Source organism: Dermacentor variabilis, chromosome 5 (genome assembly GCF_050947875.1).
Source record: "Dermacentor variabilis isolate Ectoservices chromosome 5, ASM5094787v1, whole genome shotgun sequence".
Classification (NCBI taxonomy): Eukaryota; Metazoa; Arthropoda; class Arachnida; order Ixodida; family Ixodidae; genus Dermacentor; species Dermacentor variabilis.
This window is the reverse complement of record NC_134572.1, coordinates 27,076,574-27,088,010: the sequence shown is the minus strand read 5'-3', so window position 1 is coordinate 27,088,010 and position 11,437 is coordinate 27,076,574. Positions and strand designations below refer to the sequence as shown.

The 11,437-nt window shown below is 45.4% G+C and overlaps 1 protein-coding gene across 1 annotated transcript in view; it reads left to right on the top strand.

Annotated features, from left to right (window-relative positions):
* The first annotated feature begins 4,505 nt into the window (after nucleotides 1–4,505).
* Nucleotides 4,506–11,437, top strand: part of LOC142582376 (venom metalloproteinase BumaMPs1-like) — a 32,668-nt gene continuing 25,736 nt past the window's right edge. The window contains exons 1-4 of the mRNA XM_075692025.1: nucleotides 4,506–4,632; nucleotides 6,335–6,498; nucleotides 6,596–6,685; nucleotides 6,885–7,022. Of these exons, the coding sequence (XP_075548140.1) occupies nucleotides 4,575–4,632; nucleotides 6,335–6,498; nucleotides 6,596–6,685; nucleotides 6,885–7,022 (450 nt within the window). The 5' untranslated portion in view covers nucleotides 4,506–4,574. The remainder of the gene's footprint in view (nucleotides 4,633–6,334; nucleotides 6,499–6,595; nucleotides 6,686–6,884; nucleotides 7,023–11,437) is intronic.

Genomic DNA, 11,437 nt, shown 5'->3' with positions numbered 1-11,437 from the left:
AGCTTATATTTCATATACCCCATCCAGCCTCGTCAACAACTGCGGAACAAGGAGAAATTAATGTTGCACTGAAATAAGTGCAAGAGGAGTTAACCAAATAGAGATCGCCATCTTTACGGACTCCCGCACTGGCCTTTGTAGATTACAAAGCACTCATATTGACTGTCCAGTTGTGCGTGCCATTACTGACTCTGCCAACAAAATTGCATCACATGGGGTATCTCTCGTTGTCCAGTGACTACCCTCACACGTAGGGATCGGCAGAAATGAAGAGACTGATCGGCTAGCATGAACTTGCGCTCATAATGACTGTGTCTGCGCTGTTTTGTGCAAGCCTGATGACGCTCGTCAGCTCATTCGTCGCCACCTACTCAAGCAGCACTCAGACCAGCGCGTCCCAAATAGAACTTTCCCGCCCAGTTTTCGTGGTCGAGGCTCGCCTTATGGCGTTAGAACGCGACTACTCAAGCTGAGGGTAAGCTGTGTAAACGTGTGCGAAAGTTTATACCGACAAAGACGTGTGGCCAGTCCATCATGTACGCCTTGCGATTGCTACAAGACACTTCATCCCCTGATATCGCAGTGCCCCTCTTTCATTCCTCAGTGCAAGTCGCTAGTGAGTGACTATCATCTTATTGGCCTGCAGTGTACGAAGCTCGACGAACGTTTATACCACACTGGTTGTGCGTTTGGACGCGATCAGGCTCATCGCGCTCTCCTTACTTTTCTAGAAACAACTAAATATAGGTTCACGTTTGCAGTTTACTTCTGTATCCAGAGGACAATACCTGAGACACTATTTCTTCTATTTTAACATATTTAGTTGCATGACCTGCAGTTGCCTGCCCTACTGCGTTTTACGTGTACTGTGTGTGTTCTGCTTTATTCCTTGAGATCTCCCGTCTTTTGCTTTCATTCTTCTTTCCTCCCTTTCTTCCTATCTTCCATTTCTATGTTTCTGTCTTCTCCTTCCTGAAGAGTAATCAGGTGTTGTGCCCCTTCCGTGCTGTTGCTCCTCACTTTCCTTTTCCTGTCAAGTGTATATGCGTATATGATTTCAAAACAAATAATAATAATAATAATAATAACAGGCTCAACATAGATCAAAGAATGCTAGGTGCCTATTCGTCGCTGTCCCGTTTTGAAAAGGTCGCCAAAAGAAATCGTCATTATAGTCATCATCTTCTTCTTCATTATGATCCTCGGTCCAGCTACCATAAAAATCATGCTTATAATATCAATTTGTCTAATCTTCGGCCTTGTGGCGTCGGATGTTCTTGTGGTGTTTCTTATGTTTCTAGATTTCCGAGCAATAATATGTTTCTAAGCACACGAAGGAAATAAGTCATAACAAGCACTAATCATAGCAAGTTCTTGCATGTGTAGATCAATATGAAGTTTAGAGCCAAACCATTTGCAAAGTCACAAAGCTAATTTTATGCCAGCAGGAAAAAATTTAGGCAAATTGCTGTACTAATTTTGTCATTCCCATGCTCCCATGGAATCGCCATACTTGAAGCTCGCGCACTCACTGATGCCAGCTTTCCCTCTAGTATCTCTTTAACTATGCTAGTCGTATCTCGTAGTATGAGTTGTTGTTGTTGTTGTTGTTGTTGTTGTTGTTGTTGTTGTTGTTGTTGTTGTTGTTGTTGTTGTTGTTGTTGTTGTTGTTGTTGTTGTTGTTGTTGTTGTTGTTGTTGTTGTTGTTGTTGTTGTTGTTGTTGTTGTTGTTGTTGTTGTTGTTGTTGTTGTTGTTGTTGAAACATACAAGCACACAAAGGAAACGGAGGGAGCAAGTTGACAACGCCTGCCTACTCTGTCGGGAGGAGGGAATGAAAAGAGGAGGAGAGCAGATGAAGATAAGAAACAAAGAAAAGGTAAAGAAAATAGTAAATTAACAAACTGCAGAAACTCGGAAAAAAGAAAGCAGAAACACGCAAAAAAATATCTATAAACGGGAAGCCAAATCAGTTTTCTGATTGAAACTTAGCAAAGCTCTATGGGCCTGGTCGCATTGAACAGCACTCCATCTCGGAAACAGGCAATCGCCAAGGGTCGTACACATAAGACCAATCAGTCCACATTCCTTAATTAGCAGTGCACGTTGTGGAACGAATGCGGGCCACTCCAACATAAGGTGTTCAAGGGAGGGAGAGACAAAGGGGAGAAAAGACAGGCAGGATAGCCAGTGTAAGTACCGGCTGGCTATGCTGTGCTGGGGAAAGGGGTAAAGATAATAACAGGAGAAAGAAGAAGAAGAGGGGATTAAGGAAACCAGAAAATTCACACAGTAACACAATAGTATGCGCTACAACGCTCAAAGACGGTCGCACAATTCGCATGTCCTCAAAAACTTCAGCACAGCCCTTAAGGCCTTGAGTGCCGAAGCCCGTCTGTTCCAGTGTCCTAGATCTTTTTCGTCTGTAAAGGGCGATTGTCCAGTTCTTCTAACGTCACGAGCACTTCTCTTGGCACTTTGTAACGGGGACAGTCACAAAGGAGGTGCTCAATCGTCTTCTCGCAGCCGCAGGTGTGGCAAGTAGGGCTGTCGGCCATTCCAATGCGGAATGAATGGGAGTTCGTGAATGCCACACCGAGTCACAGGCGGCACAAAAGTGTTGCTTCCGCTCGTGGTAACCCTGGTGGTAGGCGGAGTTGCAGACGTGGATACAATCTGTGGAGACGTGCGTTCATGAATTCACTGGTGTTCCACAGATTCTGCGTAATCTCGCGGGCGAGGAAGCGAAGACTTGTGGCTGCATCTGTTCCTGACAGCGGTATTAGTATAACATGGGCACCATCGCGGGCCGATCGGGCGGCATCATCCGCACTGTAATTTCCCGAAATTTCACAGTCACCCAGTATCCACTAGTAGAAGATGTTTTGCCCCTTGTTGATTGCGTGATGGGGGAGTAGTCGGATGTCTGCGACAGGTTGCACATTTGTTCCGTGGTTGAAAGGGGACATGAGACACTAGAGAGCGGCCTTCGAGTCACATTAGATGGCTAAGGTGTTCAAGTTTCTCACAGTAGCCACAGAACGTACACGGCGGACTGTCCACACGTCATTGACGATACAAGCGTTAGCGCACCAACACAACCCAACTCTTAATTTCACTAACAGTGCTCTAGCACTACGAGGCAAGCCACGACTACGAAAACGGGTAGGGAACGACCCACTTGCAACACAGTGGTCCAAGTGCAGCTTTAGGAGGTATCGACGGATTAACACATGGGCTTGTCAATCATACAAGAAATTTCTGGGCAGTCACTCGCGTTGTGAGCACAAGTTGAAGCGAGACGGGCAGCCTCCTCATTTCCAGCAATAGCCCGGTGCGAACGTATCCACTGGGCAATGAGGCACACCCCTAAAGGAATAATTTCGTTGGCGGGCTCCATTATACTGCGTAGAATAGGGCTATCGGAATCCTTTCTCAACAGCCTGGTAAGGGCAGCGCGGGAATCTGTAAGGATGACGACTTTCGACATGCTTATTTCTTCCTGTACATACTTCCGAGCAAATCAATCGCTGCCAGCTCCGCAGTTGTTGATGAGGATGGGTGAGGTATTCGAAACACTCTTCTTATATCAATCGAAGATCACAAGAAAGCTGCTGCAGCACCTAGAGCGTCGCTGTTTACTAATGCGTACATAAATACTTCAAGATGGTCTCCATATTTTACAGATAAGTACGGTTGGGCCAACTGGAATAGTGCCGAAGCAGGCTGGTCGGACCTTTTATGTATCTCGGGGATCGAAAGATGAATCGGGAAAGGGCATCTGTTGTTTGCTTCCTTTGGAGTTGTCAGTGATGTAGTAACTTCTGAACTGCCAGCAATAGCAATAAACAATGCCGCCATTTTACCCATGCAAGAGAACGGTCACTGAATCAGCCGGTTAATAAGTGCTTGTCATTATGATGCGCAGTGCAGACACTCTAGATGATGCAACGCTCTCTGATCTGCTTGCAGCCTCAGGGGTAGCTGGTGTATTTCAGTGATTAATGAAACAGACCGCGCCTCACGAGCTAAGCCAAGAATGACTCGGAGGGCAACACGATGGTCGCGTTCCCATTCAGACAAAGCAACATTTTTCAAGACGTGATTCTGTGCTTCTTTCGAAGTAGAGTTCTCAAGTGAACGTAACGATCAAGAAAATATGATATTCACTGAAAAAATCAACATGATTTATATCGGAACGCGTTAACGGAACGTAATATAATTTCGGCTTCTTTAGCAACCAATGGTAGCAACCAATGAGCAACCATAGTACAGATATATAGGAACATTTTATTAAGGAGAGGTCATTATCTCTCTAACTTAGCAATGCTGAAATTTCCTTCGACTGTCGGTGGGATATTTGAGCCGCAGAAGCACGGCATAAATGTTTTAAAAGACCACGTCAAGAACGCACGGCTTGCCATTTCCAAAACCAAAGAACAAGAAGGGTCACTTAGCCATTTGTGGCTACAGCATGCGTCATTGCTGTCGTCAGTGGGCTTGCGTAAAGCGATTAAGAAGTATATAGTGTGCTACTACTGCTATCTTAGAAGTGCTGCGGCCTCATCCCGACGCGATGCTTGCCCTAGCGGTCGAGACAAGCCTTCTTTTTTGCTTGGTATCGACATTGCAAGGTATGTAAGAAAAGCGTTCTTTCTGTTGCTTCCATCGTACCTACATGTAAGGAAAGGAAGAAGAACGCAAGCATTACTGACGGCTGAAACTTCTCTTTTATCTCCCCTCAAACCTCGGTCTAAAAGAAAATGGCACAATTTACTTGCGCTGAAGCGCTGCCTGTTCGTGTTTCACTCCCCCCAGCGAATGCAGAATCGGTCACTCGCTACACGTTCATATCATATTGTCAAATTACCATTTATTGATGAAAAAATTCGGGCACCACTCATCTACGAAGACAACATCGACGTATGTGAACCGCCCAAACGCGTCACGCGTACTGCAGCCGCGCACTGCCGCCGGACTACCCTGCAACGCTCAGGTCTAGCACACACTGCGCCTTATGGCAGCGACGCCGTCAAGTGCGTGCGTACACAGTGGCAAATACAGAGTGACCGAAGTTGGCCTCAACGCGTTTCATTCAAGAGCGGCACATATCCAGCGGCACGTACCCCCTTGAACGACCTACATTTTCGGCTGAGCCACCTTCGGGATGGGCCGTTATTTTTGGACGGATAGCAAGATAGCCGTAAGGACAACTGTTATCACAATGGCAAGAGTACTGTTTGCGTCAACAGTCGGCACACAATGCTTTATTCAGGAAAGATGTCTTCCAAAGTAGCTCTTTGCAATTCGTTGCTTGCACTTTAGCATTTCTTTACCACTTAGGCGGCTTTCACAGCATCTTCAACAAACGCCTGAAGTAAGTGCTCTTACCCACTCACAAATGTCACTCCAGTTTAGTGCACTCTTTTGCTCCAATTTCGAACACAATATTCACGTTTCCTGCCTATTAGATTAAAGCAGAAACCATGTGCAAGCAACTCTGACTAAGTCACTCTACTAAGCGAAGCGACAATGTCCGCTGTCGCAACCGTAAGCCGTGTGCCCCGTACACATCACACTAGCGACAGCTGGCTCCCCTGGCATTGACAGTCTGCATGAAAACAACGCACCCGAAGAGTGCGCTTTTCGTTATCGACGCTGCATAGCTACAGGAGCTGTTCGCTCAATGTTGAGGGAGCATTGCGGACTGCTCGGACCTTGCTTGTTCCGAAATGACGGGCTTTGCCGCAAATCCCTGAGGTGCAGCACTGCACATATTTAAGAGCAATGACAACTCTCATTCCTCCGCGTAGCGAGCCTCACATAAGCTGAAACACTTTAATGACACCGAAGATGTATGACTGCCAGTAGCCGCACCTCGCTTTGCATACCTATACTAAATCCCACTGATATTCAGTGTAACGCTTCCTGATTCTTTACACGAGCGTAATGGTTAGAGTACACAGTTGTATCAGTAGGAATGAGAAAATTGAATTGCACGCATCGCGGTAGCTTAGTGGCTACGGCGTTGCGATGCTGATCTCGAGGTCGTTGGTTCGATACCGGTCAAGGCGGCTCTATTGCCCTGGAGGTGGGCTACAAGATCACTCGTGTACCGTGCTTCGGGTGCACGTTAAGGAACACCGGGTCGTGAAAGGTCAATCAGGAGTCCCCCACTACGGCGCACCTCATATTCAGATCGTGATTTTGGGCACGTAGTACACCCCGCAATTTCTTATTTATCGCATGAACAGAGAACAATGCTTGAAGTAGTAGCTAGGCACTATTTCGAAAACATTACTGCCAAATAACAATTTTTTTCTTTTTTAACAATAGATGGCCAAATTGTCTATCCGACGTTATTTACCCCGAGGAACAACAATGGGCGAAAGGTACTTCGGGTAAACCAGAACATTACACTTAATCTTGAAAAGAGTGAGGTGTTTTCAGATGACTTTATGTTTATCACTGAATCAAACAACGAACAAGTCCACTACCTCGTGAGTACGACTCAAACTGCCACCCAGTGCTATTGGCGTCAAAGCATATTAACTTCTCGCACCAAGTAAAATGATAAACTTATGTCCAAACACACAGATGAAGCGCGAATACTACGAGAGAAACTTGTATCACGATGAGAAAAGCATGGCTTCCGTCATAGTCAACGAAGATGATGGCGTCCAAGTTGTAAGTACTGTGACACTTGTATTTTGTCATAGAACCGAATCGACGCATTCTTTTGACCAGTGAAAGGTCTAAACCAGAATTGTGTGCCGGCACGGCGTCTTTTTCTCTAATGTCGTATAAACAGTCATGAAATTTTAACCGTGTTCCAAAACTGTTAATAATCGAAAAGAAAACATTTTTTCTTGTATTTTGTGCTTAGGAAGGTATCCTCAGTGATACAATGCGCATCAAACCTATGGCGCAAATGGAGCGTTCTGAAGATGGCCGAATTGCTCATACTATATACGAAATCAAATCGCCTTTGTGGACAAAAGAAGCTCACAGAAGACACAGGAAGGTATGTATTACTAAGTTTATGCCACTTGGCATCAATGATACTTTCACAGTACCAGCTGAAGACGAGACGCACATATTCACAGAGTTTGCACAATGTATACGGACGTGTGAACTCACTAAATTATTTTTGAAATACGGGTGACTATAGTCACCCGTATTTCATGCTTGGATAAAAAGTACATTCTTTCGTAAGTTCTCTGAAACTACTGACTATTTTTGGGGTTCTTGTTATCACTTATTTGCTAGGATAGTAGGTGGATACCTTGAACAAACAGACTGCCTCTGAAGTGTTCCCGCATGGAGCTTTTGAGGCGTCTTTTCTAAGCTCATTATGTCCAATAAGGTGTAGCATGTTCCGGTACTTCCGTTACATGTAGAAAAAAAAGTACTTCCCGCCTTCTAACTACTACTAAAACTAAACGTGTTGAAATGAACCTTCTCTGGAACGACATCATCACCACCGATCATTCCAACCTTGTTCAACGACAAGATAACGCAATCACAAGCTCTAGCGAGGTTTAGTAGAAATTTCTCGGAGTTTTCTGTGTCGGCACCTATGCCCACGCAACGACTGCGATCGGTGTGCCTTTAGAACTTTGAGACAAAAGTGTTGTGAGATAGAAAGCATGTGGGCTAAGCCATGAAAACCAAGTATGGCTTAAACAGGAGATACAAGGAAAGTTGGATTCTGGTATCATAAGGCCTTCGATGTCTCCGTTTGCCTCACGCTTAATAGACCCTTTGCAAAAGTACGCCACCTGCCGAGTAAATCCAGTTTCGGTTTCGGTTGCGAAAGGCAGCCTGGGAATGAATTCGCCATGTTGCGGGTGAGCGCGGGAGCGCCGTAACCGCCGTAACGAGGTGAAGTTGGTTCTTTATTCTATGACGAGGTGCTGCTGTAAGTTGGAGTTGTCAGGTGTCACTTGGACATGAATTTCGACATGAGCGGCGTCATTTACCCGGTACACGGTTGGGAGAGTGACTTGTCGTGCCTCCCGCCACTCCGGGAGACGGCAATCAGCAGTTTTGTTTCGACGAATACTACGAAAGGCCGACGAAAGGCGTACAAGTTGGTGACAGAGAGCTACGTTGTTGCCTCTACAGTCTCCGCGAACTACTCCTGCAAAAGGTAAGTTTTTGCGGCTGAATGAAGCCAATTTCATAGATAACATCAGTAACAGCGCTGAGAAAGCCTGCAAGGCCAATACATTGGTGCACACAAGGATTCGGCATGTTGGGAAGCGCTTAATATCTCCTGCACCCCGCCGCTTGTTCGGACCTATGTAGTAGGCTATCTGAATGAAAGGCGGTTAATGTAACCGAATTTGGTCATTCAATGTTTGCAATGTGCAAATAATTAGTTGTTGTAGTACTTGTAGCTTTATACACGGTGCGTGAATGCAGGCTCGAGCGGAAAAGAACCACTTTGTTGAGGTGAATCGCTTACAAGGGCTTTAGGCTCGTGGAACTGTTAAGCCGCTTGTTCATTACTAAACCGCAAGATAGTTTGTCTCCCGAAAAAAAGGCGGTTGTCCCGCTACCACCTGTTAAAAAATGTGGGGCTTTTCTTCATAAATCTGCACTAAAAATGCTCGTGTTTTTGCTTCGCCACAACGCAGTTGAATGATGAAGTCTCTAAAGACGGATAAGAAACCGATAATATAAGTACAGCCGTGGTTTCAGGGAGCGACAGCGTCTCTACCCTCTATATAAGTGCCCCAAAACGTTACCGACCAACAAAATCTGAAGACATGCGTGCATAAACGAACGCTTTGCAGAAACGTCCCACGCGGTGGACAACAAAGTTCGAGCGGCTAGTTTGCGCAGTGTTTGTGAAGCGCGGCTTAACGCCTGCATTAAGCACGCACGGTCGTTTCATTCCTGCTGGGATCACAGACGTGCGCGCACACACACACACACGCGCGACGCAGTTACCATAGCCTCTAAAGCGTTCCCACAATGTTTCTCTAAAAAACGGAATACGGCAGCGGGAAAAGTTCGCTGCAAGCTCGTTTACGCGGGGTCAATGCAGCAGGGCAACAGTGGCATTTCCGCGAACAACACCCGTAATAATAGCACGCACGTATACGTACCTTCTCGCCGCTTTTGCATCGGTATTCATCCTGGTGACATTCAGGAACACAGGAGAAGTGAACCATTGCCAAAAAAATATTTTTAACGCAGACTTGTAATGTAAGAGCCTTGAACGAAGCGACGCTTTGCTTAGTCAACACAGCCGAAACAGCAGCGGCAGCTGGCGGCACCCCCACAAGATGGCGGCAGCGCACGTAGTTGCGCCGGCTGCCGCGAGCGGCGTACTTTTGCAAGGAGTCTATAGTGCCGAAAGAAGACAGATCCTATCACTTGTGCAGAGATTGCATAGTTATCAACTGACAAACAGACTTGTTCCCTACCCCGATGCCCCGAAGTGCTGAAAAATTTGAAAAGACCGGTGGGTGTCAATGGTTTTCCATGATAGACCTATGTAAAGGGTCCTCGTAAGCACCACTCAAAGAGGAAACCAAGATATTAACTGCATTTATTACACCTTTCAACATCTACGTGTATAACCAGCTGCCATTTGCGTGGAAAAACTGAAGTTCATGGCTCCAGAATGTGATGAATTCTGTGCTCAAACAATCTATTGGGAAATTTTGTAGTTCGTATGCTGACGACATGCTCGTCTATCCAAGAACTATGAATGACCGCATTACTGATGTATCAATAATTCTAAGTGCACTGAGCAGGCCAAACCCCATTTGTGTGCTCTAAAGGGTGCGAGTTTTGTTACGCCGAACTTGTTCAAATTTGTTCTTCAGACCCTGTCTTGATGCTCACGGATTTTAAACTGTACACTTACGCCTCTCATTATGGAACCGGAGCCGCTTTTTATCAAATACATGCCCACAAACATGTTGTGAAAGAACTTCAAGTGATATAATATTTTCCTTGCACATTTCGCAAGGCCCAAGTAAACTATGCTACGACAGAGAAAGAAACATTAACTCTAGTTATGGCCCTCAAGTATTTTATAAGCTATCTGGAAAGAAGAACGTTCAAAATGCTTACTGATGACCTAGCCCTACGCACCTTTTGCAACTCGCACAACTAAAAGAAATTCATCAGTGCACTTTCGAGACAACGCACCGCCCAGGACGAAAGCACTAGAACAAAGATGACCTGTCTAGACTTCATGAACCAAGGGAAGCTATCTCTGAAGAAGTGTATATAATGAAATTGTGGGACACCTGAAAATACAAAACGGCAAGGTATAAGAGCCCGCAACAGCGATACTGATCACACTGCGACTCTACCATGACAGTCGGGAGTCGGGACGCCATAATGGATTCATTAAAGCGCACACAACGTTAACGCAAAGATTTACGTGAAAAGGCATGAAGACAGGTCTCGCTAAACACATAAAGCCGTGTCATAACTGCTAACATTGGAAACCCAAGTTCAGGCCGTGTGGAAACAAAATTGTCGCGTCGGAATATTCAAATGTAGCCATCGAAAATACTACATCTTGATCTTGCTGAACTCAAAAACAAATACGAAGGGGTCAAAAAGACGCAATCATTCCTAGTTGCAGGAGCCGAGCGTACGTGGTTCGCGGATGCAAAACCTGGCAAGGAAGATCCGAACTGTGTAACGTCTTTTCTATAGAGGGATATCTTCTTCAATGTCAAGGTCGTCGTTGTCGGACAACTGATCGGCATTCCGAAGTGAAAAACTGCGCCGTTGGGCTGAAGCAAGAGGCATCGAGCTGCGTTTTCCAGCATCGTATCACCAGGAAACGAATTCGCTTGCAGAAAAACTAATTCCCGACTTGAAGAAACTCCTAGCTCTATACCCTAACTTCAAAAACGGGTGAAAGTGTGCACTAGAAGCAGCAGTTCGTCGCCGTATCTGATCTCAAACTACAGTATTCGGATGTAGCCCTTACTCTCCCGCTTTCTAGAAACACTGTTGGTTACCTACGGACCAATAACTTAACACATTTGAAAAAATAACACTTTCCGAAAAACTAGTGGATGTGCACCAGAAGAAGAAGTATCATAAACCAATGAAAAAAGAACTTCGACAAACATCACCAGTCCACGATTCCCGATATTGAACCAGGAGACATAGTGATAGCCTGAAGTGGGCTGGATTCAGAGTGTTAGTTTGTAGGCTCATATTCAGTATTGAAAACAGGAAAGCACCAAGGGATTCCCAAGACCGTGTATTATCAAGGACCCTGAGGAAAAACAGAATAGGTGTCGATAGCCAATATTCTTCAGTATCATCTCAGGAGGGACGATATAGAAGAATTCTATTGCCATCCTATTTATTCAATTATTATCCCTACTGGGATTATAATAGATGCCCGAGAAAATGTAGTGTTCCTGAGTGAACAGATAACGAAGACAACAA